The following is a 15455-nucleotide window of genomic DNA, read 5'->3' on the forward strand; positions in this document are numbered from 1 at the left end:
TTGTAAATCTGGACGCAGCGGGGCGATGATGAGCGTCTTACAGCCCAACATGGCGGACTTTGATACCATTTATGAGTTAGAAGACGAAGACGATGAGCACGTAGTGAGCGAGGAGCACTTACAGCGATACTGCCCGGAGCCCGTGGTCATGCGAGGGGCCGGGCACATCACCGTGTAAGCCGCGCTGTGCTTCTCTCCCCCTCTTGTTTCTCTTGTTCGTGTGAGGGGGGTCGCTTTGTTATTTCCACGGCGCCTGCCTAGCCGTGGCTAGCCTGCTGCTACTACTAGCTAACGTCAAAACACAGCAGAAACAGTTGGACATCTGTCAATGTGGAGGAGTCAGCGCGCAGTAAAGTAACGGCTATCCGTCGCCACGGCAACCGTTCCCTGGACTGGCAGCTGGTATTCCAGTTAGTTGGGTTTTTATTAAGCGTTAGCTAGACGTCTCATCGCCGAGCTGCAGCCATCTATCTAATGCTTTTGGACCGACATTATCAGCTGAGTGGCTTCTCTGTCGAGTTCTTCCGACGTTTTACCGAGTTTAAATGTAAAAGGCTGTGAGTAGACACCCCGCTGGACAACTGATGGAGACTGTTGCACTTTAAAAACTCCAATTAAGTGATAAAAAGGCGGAAAAGCATCTCAGTTCAGCATCTTGTCACCACTGCCGGCTGCCTCCACCTCATAGCCTCAGTTCCTGTTACTTTATTGAAACTGTCAGCGGGTGTTTGTCCTGTTTGGGGTGCAGAACATGTCAAAAACAAATCACAAGTCTGGTGAGATTTGGAGATATAGCTAGTCATTAGCATGCAGATATATTTAGCATGCAAATACTTGAGTAAGAATGTTAGTGTTTATGTAGAAAAGCCTTGCTGAGGTAACAGTGTTTGCCCCCTTTAATATCTGTTCTACTTAAATATGTCAGATCATACAACCAGTTTTTAATGTGACCATTAAAACTTTAAAATTATTTAAATTAAGGGTAAAGAGAGATTTAAACCTGCCTGGTCACAAACTAGCAAATCTGATTAAATGATATGAACCATATTCTTTCAAAATTTTAAATTTCATTAGCCGAACTCAGGCTTGATTACTGCCAAACCAAGAATTTACTCAAACATAACCCGTCTGATAACTTGACGTTGGCTGAAAAAAATCCCAAGAACAGATGAAGCATCAATTAATTGGCATCTGTCTGCCTGGAAAGGGCTACCAAACCATAATACACAAACAGAAATAACATTAAACCATAGTAAACCTGATTACATACCAAAAGATGGAGCAAAAATTGCATTCATGGGAAGTTCCAGGACAAAAAAAGTGCTGACAAACCAAATGCAAAAATACAGCTTACATTTGTCAAAAATATTGTCATAATCCTCAAGACTTTGGGGGAAAATGTTTTGCGGACTGATGATAGTAAAGAAGTTCTTATAAAGTGTGTGTCTGCAAGCCTGTCGCAATAAGCAATAAATCAATTAATGGCTCTATAATTTCCGTTTGCATGATTAATTTTTCTTTTTCTAACAAAATCTGGATAGTACAAGTCTTTGGTTTGGTGCACTGGTCTCAACTAGCCTGTTGTTGAAGGACAATTTTGTTATAATTAATTTGAATCATTGTTTTGTTGATCTGTTTTGAGTATTTAAAATATCTTCCTGTTCCAGTGTTAAATATTCATCAGAATTTAAAGTTTATTGATCTTTCAGAATATGGTCTTGCATTATTTTGCCATTATTATAACATTACTTGAAAATGGCTTCAAAATATTGTTTAGCGCATTAACTTCTGGGATAAGTTATCATCCTTGTTGGCAGAGCAGTATAACAGTATTGGTTCATCTTTTGCAACATGACTGAACATTTTCTGCAATTTGAGTGAATGAGTGAAAAGTACAATAACAAGCTTATTAATCTAATGTTTTTGTTGTTCCTGTTTTGTGATGTTAACATTATTAAGCTGCAGAAATGATTAAATTAACTATTATAATCATTGCTGCACCAACTTTTCAATATTTTAGCTCGCATGTCAAATGTTTTTTCTCTTCTTTTTTCCAGGTTTGGATTAAGCAACAGATTCGACACAGAATTTCCCTCTGTTCTCACAGGGAAGGTACGGCTTGTTATTATTATTATTTTTTAAAGTTTTTATACACTACGCTCTTTCATGTTGATTTCTGTTCAAACCCAACTGGGATGAATTAAGCAATTAAAGCTGCAGTGGATCTTTTGTTCTGCTGGGCCTTTAATGGCCCTGACTTCCCCAGAACGGCCCATTCAAAGTCTCCTGGGTTGGTTTCATCTGAGCAGATGCATTATAGGCAGCGCAGCAGAAAAGAGCCTGAATGTGCTGCTGTCTAGCTCTGTAAATAAGTAAGCCGTCCATTGGTGCTCGGCTGGCAGGGGGATCATCTGTTTCTTTTTTTTTTTTTTTTCCGGAGGGTCGAGCTCCAGGTGATAAAATAATGAAATGAGGATTCTGCCGCAGACAGGGGAGCTTCCTGGGTCGGACGCTGAAACACAAAAAGGCTGCGGGGGAAGAGCAGGCCGAGGGAAATATAGGGCAATAAAAAGCACCTTCGGTATTGTGACCCAGGGTGACATGTGATGGATGAGGTCACAATTATGATGATTGAAGGGTGCAGATCAGACCCTGCTGGGCTTTATTCTGAGTTCTTTAGCTGTTTGCAAAGAGACCTTTGCATCCTGTCATAAAAGATTACGACCCCGGTTTTATGGCGTACAGACTCGGCGAGGAATGAGCATCCATTCAAGTTGTTTGGCCAGTGCTGCCACAGGCTCTCAGCTTATCTCTCCTTTGACTCCCTGTTTTGCCTTGAACAGTCTGGAGCTCAGTTAGCAAGTCTGGGTGTAGAATAAAGAGATCCCATCTCTGGACAACATCTGCAAACATCTACCCTTTTGGTTTTCTCCAGCTCTTTGATCCTTCCTCAGCACAATTAAGCACCTTTTAGGTCAACAACACTGAGAGACACTTGCTCTGTCCCTCTCCCTTTCAGCTGTTCTTTAGCTGCACATCTCCTCCAGTGCTGTAGCGGTTAAGCTTAATGAATTATTCAAATAATTGTAAACTAATTTATAGCGGTATGTTAATTTACATTATTTTAATTTATTTTGAATGCACAAGCCTCTGTACTTTTTTGACGTCATCTGTTTCAGATGTTTCTTTACGGGGTTAACATCTTGTAAAAGTAAGAAATAAATTAAATAAGTCTCAGTAATCTGAAATCAGCTCCCCTCGACTATAACGCTGTGGAGTTCAGAGCGCTGGAAGAACCCCAAAATTATTTTACTGCTTTTGACGAAACAATGTGGCAAAGCATCATTTTACATGCTGCTATTCACAGCTGAAGTAAAATAAACATGTGAGTTAAAAACATATATTTATTTATTGTTTATGAGGTGAACTATAAAAAATATCCACAACTGAAGGCAGTTTTTCTATTCTTTCCTTCCAAAAGATCTACATGAAGCATTAACTTTACTTAACATTGATTAAAACAGAATGCTTTTGTTAGTTTATTGCTCATTTGCAATAAACAAAAATGAAACAAAAACAAAAATGAATTTGTAATTCATCAAGCAAAGATGTACAAAAATAAATACATTTTGCATTTAAGATTTTAAAGAAACTTTTTTTCCAAGTGGCATAATTTAGTTTCACATTGTGCAAATTCTGCATATGAAACTATTTAACTTTTTGTTTCTCTGCGTTTTCTTATGTTTAAATAAAATCGGGCATGACAAATCTGGAGGACATGTCTTTTTTCTTCAATCGTCAGAATGACCAATAGATTCATCAATAATAATTATTTATTTTTTTACCAGGTAGCACCAGAGGAATTCAAAACCAGCATCGGCAGAGTGAACGCCTGCTTAAAGAAGAACCTGCCAGTGAATGTGAAGTGGCTTCTCTGCGGCTGTTTGTGCTGCTGCTGCACGGTGGGCTGCAGTCTGTGGCCCGTCATCTGCCTCAACAAGAGAGTAAGTCCGACTCCAACAGCCTGACGTCAGCTCTCACCTACCATCCGGCAGGAGTTTTATCCGGAGTTTTTTCTCATTCCGACAATCTCAGGTCAAACTTAAGATAATGTTAACCAATAATCTTGCATTTAAGATTCAAAAGTAATACTGAAGTAAGAGTAGCATGACTTCAACATGTTTTATTCAAGTAGAAAGAAGTAAAAAGTGTTTGGTAAATAGTCTCTTCAAATACTGTGTAGCTGATCAAGTTATCAAACGTTTAACATTTATAAATTACATCATCAGACTGCCAAACTATAAAGTTAAGTGGAATATTTGGTATTTTAAGATCCAAAATACCAGTAATTCATAGAAGTTACAAAAAATAACAAAATCAAGCAAAAGAAAATTTAAAGAACATTTTTTCAAATCAGTTTCCTTCAGTGAAAAACTTCTACAAAAACTGCAGGTGTGTGTCTGCTGAATATTTTGTTAAAACATGTTTGTTTTTCATTCACTGGGCAGAAAATCTAGAAATGTTACTGAAGAAAGAATAAAATTACTCAAAAGTACAACGTAGTAAAAATAGTAATTTCTTTCCCAAAAAGTTACTGAAGTAAATGTAATGCCTACTTCCCAGCTCTGCTTAAGGCTGATTGGCTCCAGTCAGTAGAACGTCGGAAACTTCAGCATGTTGGATTATCTTGGCCCGATGTCACAGCGTGTGTGAGAACGTGGCCCGTTGAATCAGAAAGCACAGTGACAATCCCAAACCAAGAACAGCAAATGTTGGTTCAACCAAAACAACACGGAGAGAAGCTGGATCAAAATTATGTCATTCATTTGACATAAGTTTATTATAAGTTTACACTTTGGTCTAGTTTCTTTAAGAAACCTCTTATTCTTAATATTAGTTCTGTCACGTGAAGTTCTGTTACAATAAATTGTCCCAGAAGTTACTGTGATAAACAGTAATATTTTCTATTTGAGACCATTTTAAAGTAATATAATAGTAACAGCATGAAAACACTTTCTCAAAGATCAATGAACTTTAAATTCTGATGAACATTTAACACTGGAACTGGAAGACATTTTAAATATCCAAAATAACAAATCAAATCAATTAATAAGTCTATATAAACAAAACTGTCCTTCAAATTAAAAAACTAAAATAAAAAAAGACTAGTTAAGACCAAAACTTTAAACTGAATACTTTTATTATTCAGTTTTTGGAAGAAACAGAAAAACAATAAATTATACATATAGAAATGATTGAGTTTGTCCTAATTTATCATGCTATTAATTGATTTATTGCCTTTTGTGACAGGCCTAATCACTTGTGTTTTCTCTCAGGGTTTCATTTTTATATCCAGGCATAAGTGTGATGTAATAACGGCTCATGTTCATGTTTTAGCGATTCTCCCATTTAAAGGTTGTGTTACTGACAACAAAGTGGAAATTACTGGCTGGTAAATTGGGGAGTTCAGTCCATAAATCCTGAAAGTGGAAGCAGTTTCCTCCTACCTGTTGGAGTGTTTGATTGACCTGTGATTCATGTCATCTCTCGTGCATCTTTTCATTTTTGTTTCTTTTTATTCCAAAGACAAGACGGTCAATCCAGAAGCTGTTAGAGTGGGAAAATAACCGATTATACCACAAGGTGAGACACATGTCAACCTGTACATCTGCTTGTTGTGTGGAAGAGCGTGATTTGTCTGCGAGCGGAGCATCATCCTGATGGATAATGATCATCAATCTGTTCTGGAACTGCGGTCTGCCACGGAGGCCTGAGAGGGCCGCGAGGTCGGCAGTAAAAGGCCGTGTTAATTTTGTTTTGTCTCACAGCAACAAATTACAGCTAGTAGCCGTGCGGAGAAATAAAGAAAGCTCTTCGGGGTGTCTGGCCACAGCTTGACCTCCGCGAGACCAGACAGTCCTGCTCCTGAATTCCCCCAACGCTAAAGAGGAGATCTCAGACAGATTCTCCTTCCTTTCTGTGTGTGTGTGTGTGCGTGTGCGTGTGTGTGTGTGTGTGTGTGTGTGTGTGCGTGCGTGCGTGCGTGCGTGCGTGCGTGTGTGTGTGGGTGGGTGGGTGGGTGTGTGGGTGTGTGTGGGGTGTGTGTGTGTGTGTGTGTGTGCGTCTTTGTTTCTGCTGAAGAGCGACGGAGATGTTCACTCCTCTGTTCTCCCTCCAGCTTGGCCTGCACTGGAAGCTCAGCAAGAGAAAATGTGAAAGCAGCAACATGATGGAATATGTGAGTTCACCCACAAACATTAGCTGATCGTTTCAAACAATCCAGCATAGATGCAACTTTTATTTTGATGATTAATGAGTTTTTTGGTTTTTTTATACAAGATACAAACTAAGTCACCGTTTTGCCCTACAAGTAATAACAATGTTCCTTTAGTAAACACTGAGCTAAAAAATACTTCTAACATCACCTTGTGAAGAACTCAATACTTTTTGTGTGACTCATCAATGTAATTTTAATTAATTGACTAATAATTGGATAATAAAGGTGCTAAATAGATTTCTTATTACAGAATTTGAAACAAGTTTTTGAAAAGTTTTGTCAAACATTTTCACAAAGTGTGTTTAATTTATTCTTAATTACAAAATGTTTATATTTTTTGAACAGATTAGTTCAATGAAGACTTAATATTGATGATTTTAAGTGTTTAATGTATATTTAAGAAACCCCAAAGGAATGAATTATCTGTCGACTTGTCTTTTAAACATGGATAGGCTTTATTTTTATTTTTTTATTTAATTTGCAAAGACGAATGAATCTATTTTGACTTTCTAAATGTGCAAATATGTCTTAAGTTTTAGTTCAGTAAATTATTTACACATCTAAACCAGGTCTCATTCGCCTTCTACTCCACAATTATTCACTACTTTGTGTTAAGCTGTTGCAAAAAAAATCCAAAAACCCAATAAAGCACAATACAGTTTGAGAAATAATAATAATAACAAACAGTTCAGGATGTAGGAATATTTCTATATGCTTATTGCTGGGGGTTTTTTCCCAAAAGATGTTTTACAAAAAAAAAAAATCACTTTTGGTGAAAAATAACTTCAGCCATCATTATATGAAGGTGATGATATTCAAATTTATTGAACATGGCTGCATTCTTTACTCATTGCTTGAAAGCTATTTTCTTCTCTCTGCAGGTGATTCTTATAGAATTCCTTCCTAAATATCCTATATTCCGACCGGACTGAGGAGAATGTCATCAGACCGGATGGACGGCCCTTCAATCTTATCCTTAGTGCCTTGTATGTATATATATATGTATGTGTGTATATATGTATATATATACATATATACACACCGTATGTTGGAATAAGGGTCTGGCGTCCCGTACATCTCCCTGTACTTTGTACAAAACAATTTGCAACACTGTCACTTTGCTTTAGAGCAGATTTTGCACATTTTCTCCCCATTTGTTGATGTTGTTGCACTTTGATTTTATATGATTTCATGTGTTAAAACACGTGAAACTTTTGAAAAGTGCATTTACCCCAAAGAACCTTCAGCCTGGTGAACCAGTTGCCCCTTCCTCGCAGACGAATGTGATGCCTCCACCTTTCCGTGACGATCCTTGCCTTATGTACGGTTAGATATTAAAGTATAAATCGATGTAACTGGATCCAGTTCTTAGCAGGTAGACGAGACGGTAGCCTAGCGCCCGGCGTACGTCTCCACCTCCATGTTGTTTTCGTCTTTATATTAACTCTTTGTACCTGGGAATTAGCTAGTACAAGAACTTGACGTGTAAATACCATGGTAGGATAAGCTGTACAGTGGTATGCCATTGTTTACATAAAGTTTACTTAGTCTTTTAGATTTTCTTTGCCAGTATGTTGCTGTACCATAGGTTTGATTGATGAAAGATGTCTAGTTCATATGGACCTGTTTACCTTGTAAGCCATATCTAGTTACAGTGTATCTGATGCCAGATTATTGCACTTGAGCCCAGAGGAGAATTCAAACAAATTGTCTTTTGGTGGGTTTTTGCCAATGATCGATTCTATAGATATTTTTTAATCCTTCGATTTTGCATTATTTTTGTAGTTTTGTATCCGTCTGTGCCGTATTGGAAGCGCTTCACTTCATGTCAGTCATTATCCTGAGTGATTGTGTTATTTTTCATTTAAGTCGGAGGTGTCCAAAGTGTGGCCCGGGGGCCAATTGCAGCCCTTGGACTGATTCTGTGCGGCCGCTGACTTCAGTTCAGAAAAGATACAAATTTGATAAATGACAAAATGATCACAAACAAGAACAATCTTACAATAGAAAATATTTGCTAAAAATAACCATGCTTTTTCCATTCTCTTCAAGAACCACTCACTTTTACTCAAACGTTTCAGCCAAATCCCTGCTTCTCATTTATTTAATAAACTTAACTAAATACAGAAGCATTTTCAAAGAAAGATTGGCCTAAATTCAGATTTTATTCATTTTTTTCTTTCAGTTCATACCTAGAAAATTTACATAATTATTGTTAGTAAGGAAAATCTGCAGAACCGTTTTTAAGTTTTGGATCTAGAATCATTTACACAATTTTTCAGCAGCAAATCTGACGACTTGATCTGTTCAATTTAAATACTGCTTAGTTTATTGTTGATCGGCCCATGTGACAAAAGGTTTGGACACCCCTGATTTAAGTCAAAACATTTTCCGGGTTTCATTTTATTAGTGCCTCTGGAATAGTACCGTCTCCTTTATGTGCGACGGAGGCTCTGAAATCCTCCCGGTATTGTTACAGTTCACGTAAACGTTCGTCACCACGACCTAATTCCTCTGAAGAGAGAAAATAAACTGTTGATTTTCACCTTTTTTGTTTCTGCTCTTAATTCGTGGCGTTTTGCAACCAAAGCTGCAGCAGTTTGTCATGTTTAACAAGGCACTGTATCGTTAACTTTAACAAGATGGGCTGCAATTACTTGACACATTTGTAAAACGAAGGAACGCTGTTACCATAACCTGCTGCTGCTTCCTAATTTTACAGACCGGTGGTCAGAGAGGTGGAAACTCGCTCCACTCTGTTTTTACTGTATCTTAAATACAAAAAAAACTCCCCTTGCACTGAAGAGGTGATATTTTATGGCCCTTTTTTCTGTTTCCCATTCAATCTTAGTCTTAATGCAGTAACTCGAGAAAAACCACGACCGAGTGTTAGGGCCATGCCAAGAAACAATAAAAACCAAATTACAAGAATAAATTATAAAAAGTCATTTTTTTGAGAATAAAGCCAGGATTACAAAAATATTGTTGTGTAAGAATAAAGTCACATTTTGAGGATGAAGTCGGGTTTATGAAAATAAAAACACAAAGTTGTAGTGTAGTGTTTGTCAAACCAAACGTCCAATAAAAGGTTCCATCAGCCAGTTTGAGGCACTGGGGTCAAGATTCTTCACGCAGGCAAAAGAAGTTTAATGTCCAAACTTGTTAACTGTCTTGGTTGCTTTTACTTTCCTTTTCAGCAAGTAATTACAACTTTCAAACTTTCCTTTGTTCCCATCTAATTCTCTTGCACTGGTAAAAACCATAAGTCCTAAACCCAAATGCCTGCTGGTCCTTTACCAGACCCCTACGTTTATGGAAAGTGGACGGACCCACCCTACTTCCTGTCTGACTTAGAAACCAAACAAAAAAAAAAAACAAAAAAAAAAAACAAAGCATAAATAAGATCAACAATTATTAACCTCCAAATAAACTGTAAATAATGCAAAAAATATAAATTTAAAAATAAACTAACAAAATTCTAGTATTTCAACTTCCAGTCTCATAATTTACTTTATTTTCTTAGTGCAGCCCTGTTAATCTGTCCATAAAAACTCATGCCCACTTCTGTACAGTAGAGGATCTGTGATGCTGTGGGCCAGCTTGTATTCCAATTAGTTCTGTTAGAAATCATAACATGACCAAGATTTCACATAAAAATCTAAATAAATTGCAAATGGATCATACATCAGACAGTGTACAAAAGCAAAGTTTTTCTTGTTTAAAATTTTTTTTTTGATGCTTTAAAAAAATAAATAAGAAAAAGCTATTTGAAAATCAGAATCCAAAAATGCAACTTAAACCTCTCTACATATGAAGACTCAAATAAGAATCTTCTGAATTACCTGAATCTTTCCCAGTGCAGATTAGGTTGTGTGTGAAATTATGCAAACATTACATATTTAATACACACACTTTTTACCACTAGGGGGCAGGCTGAGCAGTTCAGACACAGCTCTCCAAAAGTATCAATACACCATGAAGTTTCATACATTTTCTCATGTTGCAACCTTTTTCACCTTTTTGCTTATCCAAATTTTGAAGAGCCAAGAGTCAATTTGAAATTCAAACCAGAAATTTCAACAAAATTGTAAATCAAAACTGGTAGAGATGTAATTGAATCAAGAATTGACCTAGAAGGGCTTCCATACATATTACACTTCCCATCTGGGGTAACAAACACACGCATACCTCCTCATTTTAAACATTTTTATTACTGTGAAACATTTCTTCAACATGTTAAATTCTACAAAATGAAACCAAAGAAAACATGATTTGATATGATTTTATTCAACAAAACTGACACAGTGGGAATTATTTACACGTTACTTGGTTTATATTTCAAAAAGCCACTTTGTTGTTCGACATCTGCCTCCGTCAGGATGCAGACAAGGCCACTTTAAATCTACAAACTGCATTTATTAACACATTTTGGTACAGAGACAGTTTAAGGCAGTTATTTGTCCTTCAATACCTCCAAGGCACCAACTTCCTTTAAGTCTGTCAAGATTAATTATGGAAATAAATACAACGCTAAAAATGAGGGCTCAAATAAAAGGAAATTAAAAAATAAATGTCGAATTAGCAACACTTTCATTAGGAAAAGTAACTCATGAAGAGAACTGCAAGCTTATTTGCTATTCCTGAATGGGATTAAATAAAAAAAAAAAGCCTAAACAATGAATACATTTGATTTCTAATCCAAATTTAGTATAATCTGTACATGTCACATTTTACTATTACACCATCAACACCTCTATGCTTATAACTTTACCTGCCTCTTTTAATAAAAATTTACATTTACACTGCAAAATACCCAACCCACCTTCTAAAACACTCTGATTTTATTCAGCTTGTAAAATAAAATAGAGCTTTAATTTTGGACTGAATCAAACTGTTCATTCTTTTGGCATCTGTCCACAATCAGGATCCTACATTAAAGTTTATACCAGCAACGGATGCTAGAATCAGTCATCAAAACTCAACCTTCTACTTAGTTTTGACTAAATTTTTATGATTTGTACATCTTAGTGTTACAGCCAGTTTCTACAGGACAGTTTTAACAGACGGGACTGGGATTATGTACAACGTTTTGCATAAAATTAACAAAAATAATCAGAGATTAAAGGAATGCAGCTGAACAGGGCTACTTGTGATGCACACATGAACACAAAAAAAGACAGAGTTTGTTTTTAATCATACTAAACTTCCAGGCCAGGACACAACAGTCAGAGTGACTTTGTTCTTCTGCAGCTTGAGCATCGGGATGAGCGAGGAGTTGTTCATCCCCACCGTCGTAGCGCCGTTCACCGCCACGATCTCATCGCCACACCTGAAGAGAAACAGCCGCCGTTAACGCAGAATCTGGAGGTACGGATGGGCAAAACCCAATTTTACCAAGTAACTTTGGTTTCTCGTGCAAAAGTCTCCAAACCAGAAGAGGGGAGAGATCCCAAAAATTAAAAATTTTCCATCAGTTTTAAGGATTTATTTACTTAAAATAATCTACATCTTGCTGAAAAGACACTTGTAAGTTAGTTTTGTACTAAACTAGACCAAAAACAACCAGGTATGATTTTTGTGCTTTTGCAGTGCATCATGAGAATCTAAACTCTCCCTAATATCAGGATAGTTTTAGTATTTTTAATGAAAACGTCAATACGTTTGAAAATACAATTAATACCTACAGCTTAGTGATACAATCTGCACTTCTTCACACGTCATAAATGGAATGTTTTTCCAGAGCATTATTTGTGTTTGTGGGGATATAATTGCTGTGACAAACAGTCATCCCTAAAATAATGTCATAAATAGTTCTTGTTATCAATAATATATAATAGTGCTGTAAAGTCTGCATCTGGAGGGACTCGGCTCAAAGTGTGGTGAGTTTTACTTACTTTAGACGGCCGTCGAAGTGAGCGGGCGTCCCAGGCACGATAGTTTTGATGAAAAATGGCTGCTGCCCGTGGCTCTCCTCGTAACCCCCTACGATGCTGAAGCCCCAGCTCTCGCTGTTGGTCTTCTGCAGGACGATGTCCCTGCACCAGTGCATGTGACTGAGGGACAAAGTCAGAGTTAGAGCGCATGCTTTCATACAAAAATATTTTAAATAAAAAAAATTGAACAAACAGGAGAGTTGTGAACAACTTCAACTCTGTAGCTCCTCCACTGTGACTTAAAACATGGATTTAAAAAATCTAATTTAAGACTTTTTCAGACCATTATGAATGAGATTTAAGACCTGTAACATTACAGAAATTTACAGGCTCAGCTAACTGGCAATAAAATTGTAAGTTATTAATGACAGATGCTTATTAGCAGCTAGTTAGCAATAACCTGAAGCGCTAACTACTGTTAGCGAATCAACATTCTGGCCCAAGTTATCGAACGCGATGAAGATTTAAAACTTTTGCCTGACAGAAAGAAATGGTAACTTTATTTGAAAGGGTCTGCATAAGGCTAACACCTGTAATGACACGTTTAATGCATCTTTTCACAAAATTAGGTAGTCGTCACCTACAAAACATTTAAAGTTTTTCTCCTGTTTTTGCCCTTTTGCTACAAATGGTCCATCTAGATTAAACCTCATCTCTCAAAAACAAACTTTACTGACATCACTAAATGTTAATTTAAGAAAATATGACACCATTTTCTTGTTTTTCCCCCCCTCATTATTTGCATCGTTTAAATAATAAACAATGAAATGTTTATGGTCAATTTATTTAATAGGACGACAGAGAAAACTGCAAAAAATACAAAGTTTACTGCAAATATCTTAGTACACTTGAAATAAGACAAAATTAAACTTGTATTATGAAAATAATTCATTATTATTGGTGAAAAAGTTCTAGTTCCACTGGCAGATGGTTTCACTTTTAACAAGACTTTTTACCAGGTTACAAGGGAAATAATCCAACAGTGGAACTAGAACTCTTCATCAATATTAAGGAAATTATTGACCTAAAACAAGCTCCTGTATCTTGCTGAAAGTTACTTCTAAGTTAATGTTCTCAAATTCCAGTCCAGTAATGTGTTTGTACTAGAAACTGGACCAAAAGAACTTGGTAATATTTTTGTGTTTTTGCAGATTTCCTGGGTTTAGTGGTTGGGATTTACCTCGGTAACCCCAGCCAGTGCGTCCACAGCGGCGTCCAGGTCTGGATCTCGTCTCGCTGGTCGTCCATGTGGTCAAAGTCGTCTCTGCTGCCGGTCTCCACGTCCTCCTCGGCGCTGTCGGAGAGCGTCTGGATGACACGCAGCACCACCTGGGCCTGAGCCGTCTGGGCCTTCAGAACGGACACGGCCTCGTTGTAGGTCAGCTGCGTCAGATCGACGCCGTTGATGCTCAGCAGAACGTCGCCTGAGGAAGTTTAACATTTCAGAAATACAAAACGCAACACATTTCCTCTAAATTACAGAAAGTGATTGTTCGTCTGAATAATCCAACTCTGTAATCCGCTCCCAAATATCTCCAGGAAACTTTAAAGCGCCAGTGTGTAAGTTTAATTTAAAAAAAATTTTTAAATAATCTGTGAAATTACCAATCTCTGCGCCTCCTTCCTGACCTGCTGTTGCAGTTTGAAGAAATGCAACCAAAAACAACCAATCAGAGCCAGGATGAGGGGCTTAGCGCTGTCCACCACCACATGTACGCGCTGCTAAATGTGCAGATATTGATTAATTATTAACTGAAGGGCCATTAGCTGGAAAAACATTCAGAACAGTAATTAAGGCAAAACTATACAAAATGCATATAAATTTAAGATATAAAAACCTTTGTAAATATGATTTACCCAATTAAGTGGGATAGTTTTAATACATTTTTGGCAATAGAAAGTTTATTTTCTTAATAATGCAATAATTTGTTGATTTGCATCTTTTAATGTGTTTCTAATATCGTATGAAAATGAGATTAAATGAAAAATCTGCAAAATGTTTAATTTTTCTTATGGAATTAATCATTTTAATAATCAATTACAAAAGTAATTATTAGTTTCAGCCCAAATACAAACCATTACCTGGTGGAGTTAAAGTTCATCAGATTAAACTAAATGTTAATTTTCCCAAAGTTTGAGCCGATTGATTTGATGAATCGGCTCCTCTTCGCTCACATCCTCTCCGTTTACGGCTCTCGAGCCACACACTGTGTCTCCTCTGAATGGAGGCAGGATGAAAAGACGGAATAGCCCTTTTCCTATACAACCTATTGTCAGTTTTACACAATAGGTCTGGACTGGTCCTTGAAAGCAGTTCAAGGACCAGTCCAGAGCCAGCATCCAGTCTCTAAACTGCTGTTTTGATGGCCAAACAACTGGCCAGGAAAACTGCTAGCGAAACTCTGCTAACACTTCACTCATCAGAAGGAAAACCGGAGTGAGAAGCAGACGCCATTAAAGAATCAGAGGAAACTACAAAGACTTCTGACAGAAATCAGATGGAGCCTTTATATTTATGCATTTACTTTTGTCTCTCCAAACCCCCCATAGTTTTATTCATTTTAGATGTTTAAAATGTCTTCCAGATTTAGCTGTTGATTAGAAATTAAAAGTTACTGATCTTTTTAAGGGTATACTTGCATTACTAGATTACTTAAAAATGGTTTCCAAACAACAATATTGTTGTTTATCACAATAACTTCTGGGGAAATGTATCATGTTTGATGTAGTTAGAATCAAACCTCTGAGTTTCTGGTTGTTTTTCCTATGGTTCAGTCAGAAATGATGAGCTCAGAGTTAAAACAAAGCAACAGGTCAGAAAGAAATGTTGTGAGGTGACATTATGAGGGGATGAGTCATGATTCAGGTAATACTTTGTAAGGTGCAAACAATAATTACAAATAAAGTGAACCTTCTTTGGTTCTCAGGAACACGGCTGTTGAAATACTCAGAGAAAAAAAAAAAAGATGAACGTTTGAATATTAGCCCAAAGATACCAACTGTGTCTCCTTGCACTTTATGGTCTATACAAAACACATTAACTACATATTTAGCATAAAATTATTCTTAGAAGATGAGATTCTGTATATTTTGAGCCTCTTGTGATCCAAACAAGCTGCTGATGGACACCTTACCCCCAACTCAATGTTTATTCTCACACGTGAAAACGGCTGCAAGCAGATGTGCAATTATGCAACCGTACATCTTTGAAAAGCAGAAGTGGAACTTCCTGCACAACCAGCAAG

At 37.1% G+C, this 15455-nt stretch overlaps 1 protein-coding gene and 1 pseudogene across 2 annotated transcripts; one reads left to right on the forward strand and one right to left on the reverse strand.

Moving 5' to 3' along the window:
- On the forward strand, positions 1-13464 carry LOC129360349 (cysteine-rich hydrophobic domain-containing protein 2-like). Of its 2 annotated transcripts, none has more exons than XM_055030521.1 (8): positions 1-174; positions 2058-2112; positions 3849-4004; positions 5587-5643; positions 6179-6238; positions 7159-7263; positions 11528-11644; positions 13362-13464. In XM_055030521.1, exons 1-6 carry the CDS (start codon positions 26-28, stop codon positions 7207-7209), a joined length of 528 nt encoding a protein of 175 aa, XP_054886496.1. In that variant the 5' UTR covers positions 1-25; the 3' UTR covers positions 7210-7263; positions 11528-11644; positions 13362-13464. The 2 variants fall into 2 exon arrangements, with proteins under 2 accessions (XP_054886496.1, XP_054886497.1); XM_055030522.1 differs by lacking the exon at positions 1-174 and adding an exon at positions 184-557.
- LOC129360339 (ligand of Numb protein X 2-like) overlaps positions 10470-15455 on the reverse strand; it is a 25534-nt pseudogene continuing 20548 nt past the window's right edge.

The sequence above is a fragment of the Poeciliopsis prolifica genome, unplaced genomic scaffold, assembly GCF_027474105.1.
Source record: "Poeciliopsis prolifica strain line A6 unplaced genomic scaffold, Auburn_PproV2 SCAFFOLD006, whole genome shotgun sequence".
NCBI lineage: Eukaryota > Metazoa > Chordata > Actinopteri > Cyprinodontiformes > Poeciliidae > Poeciliopsis > Poeciliopsis prolifica.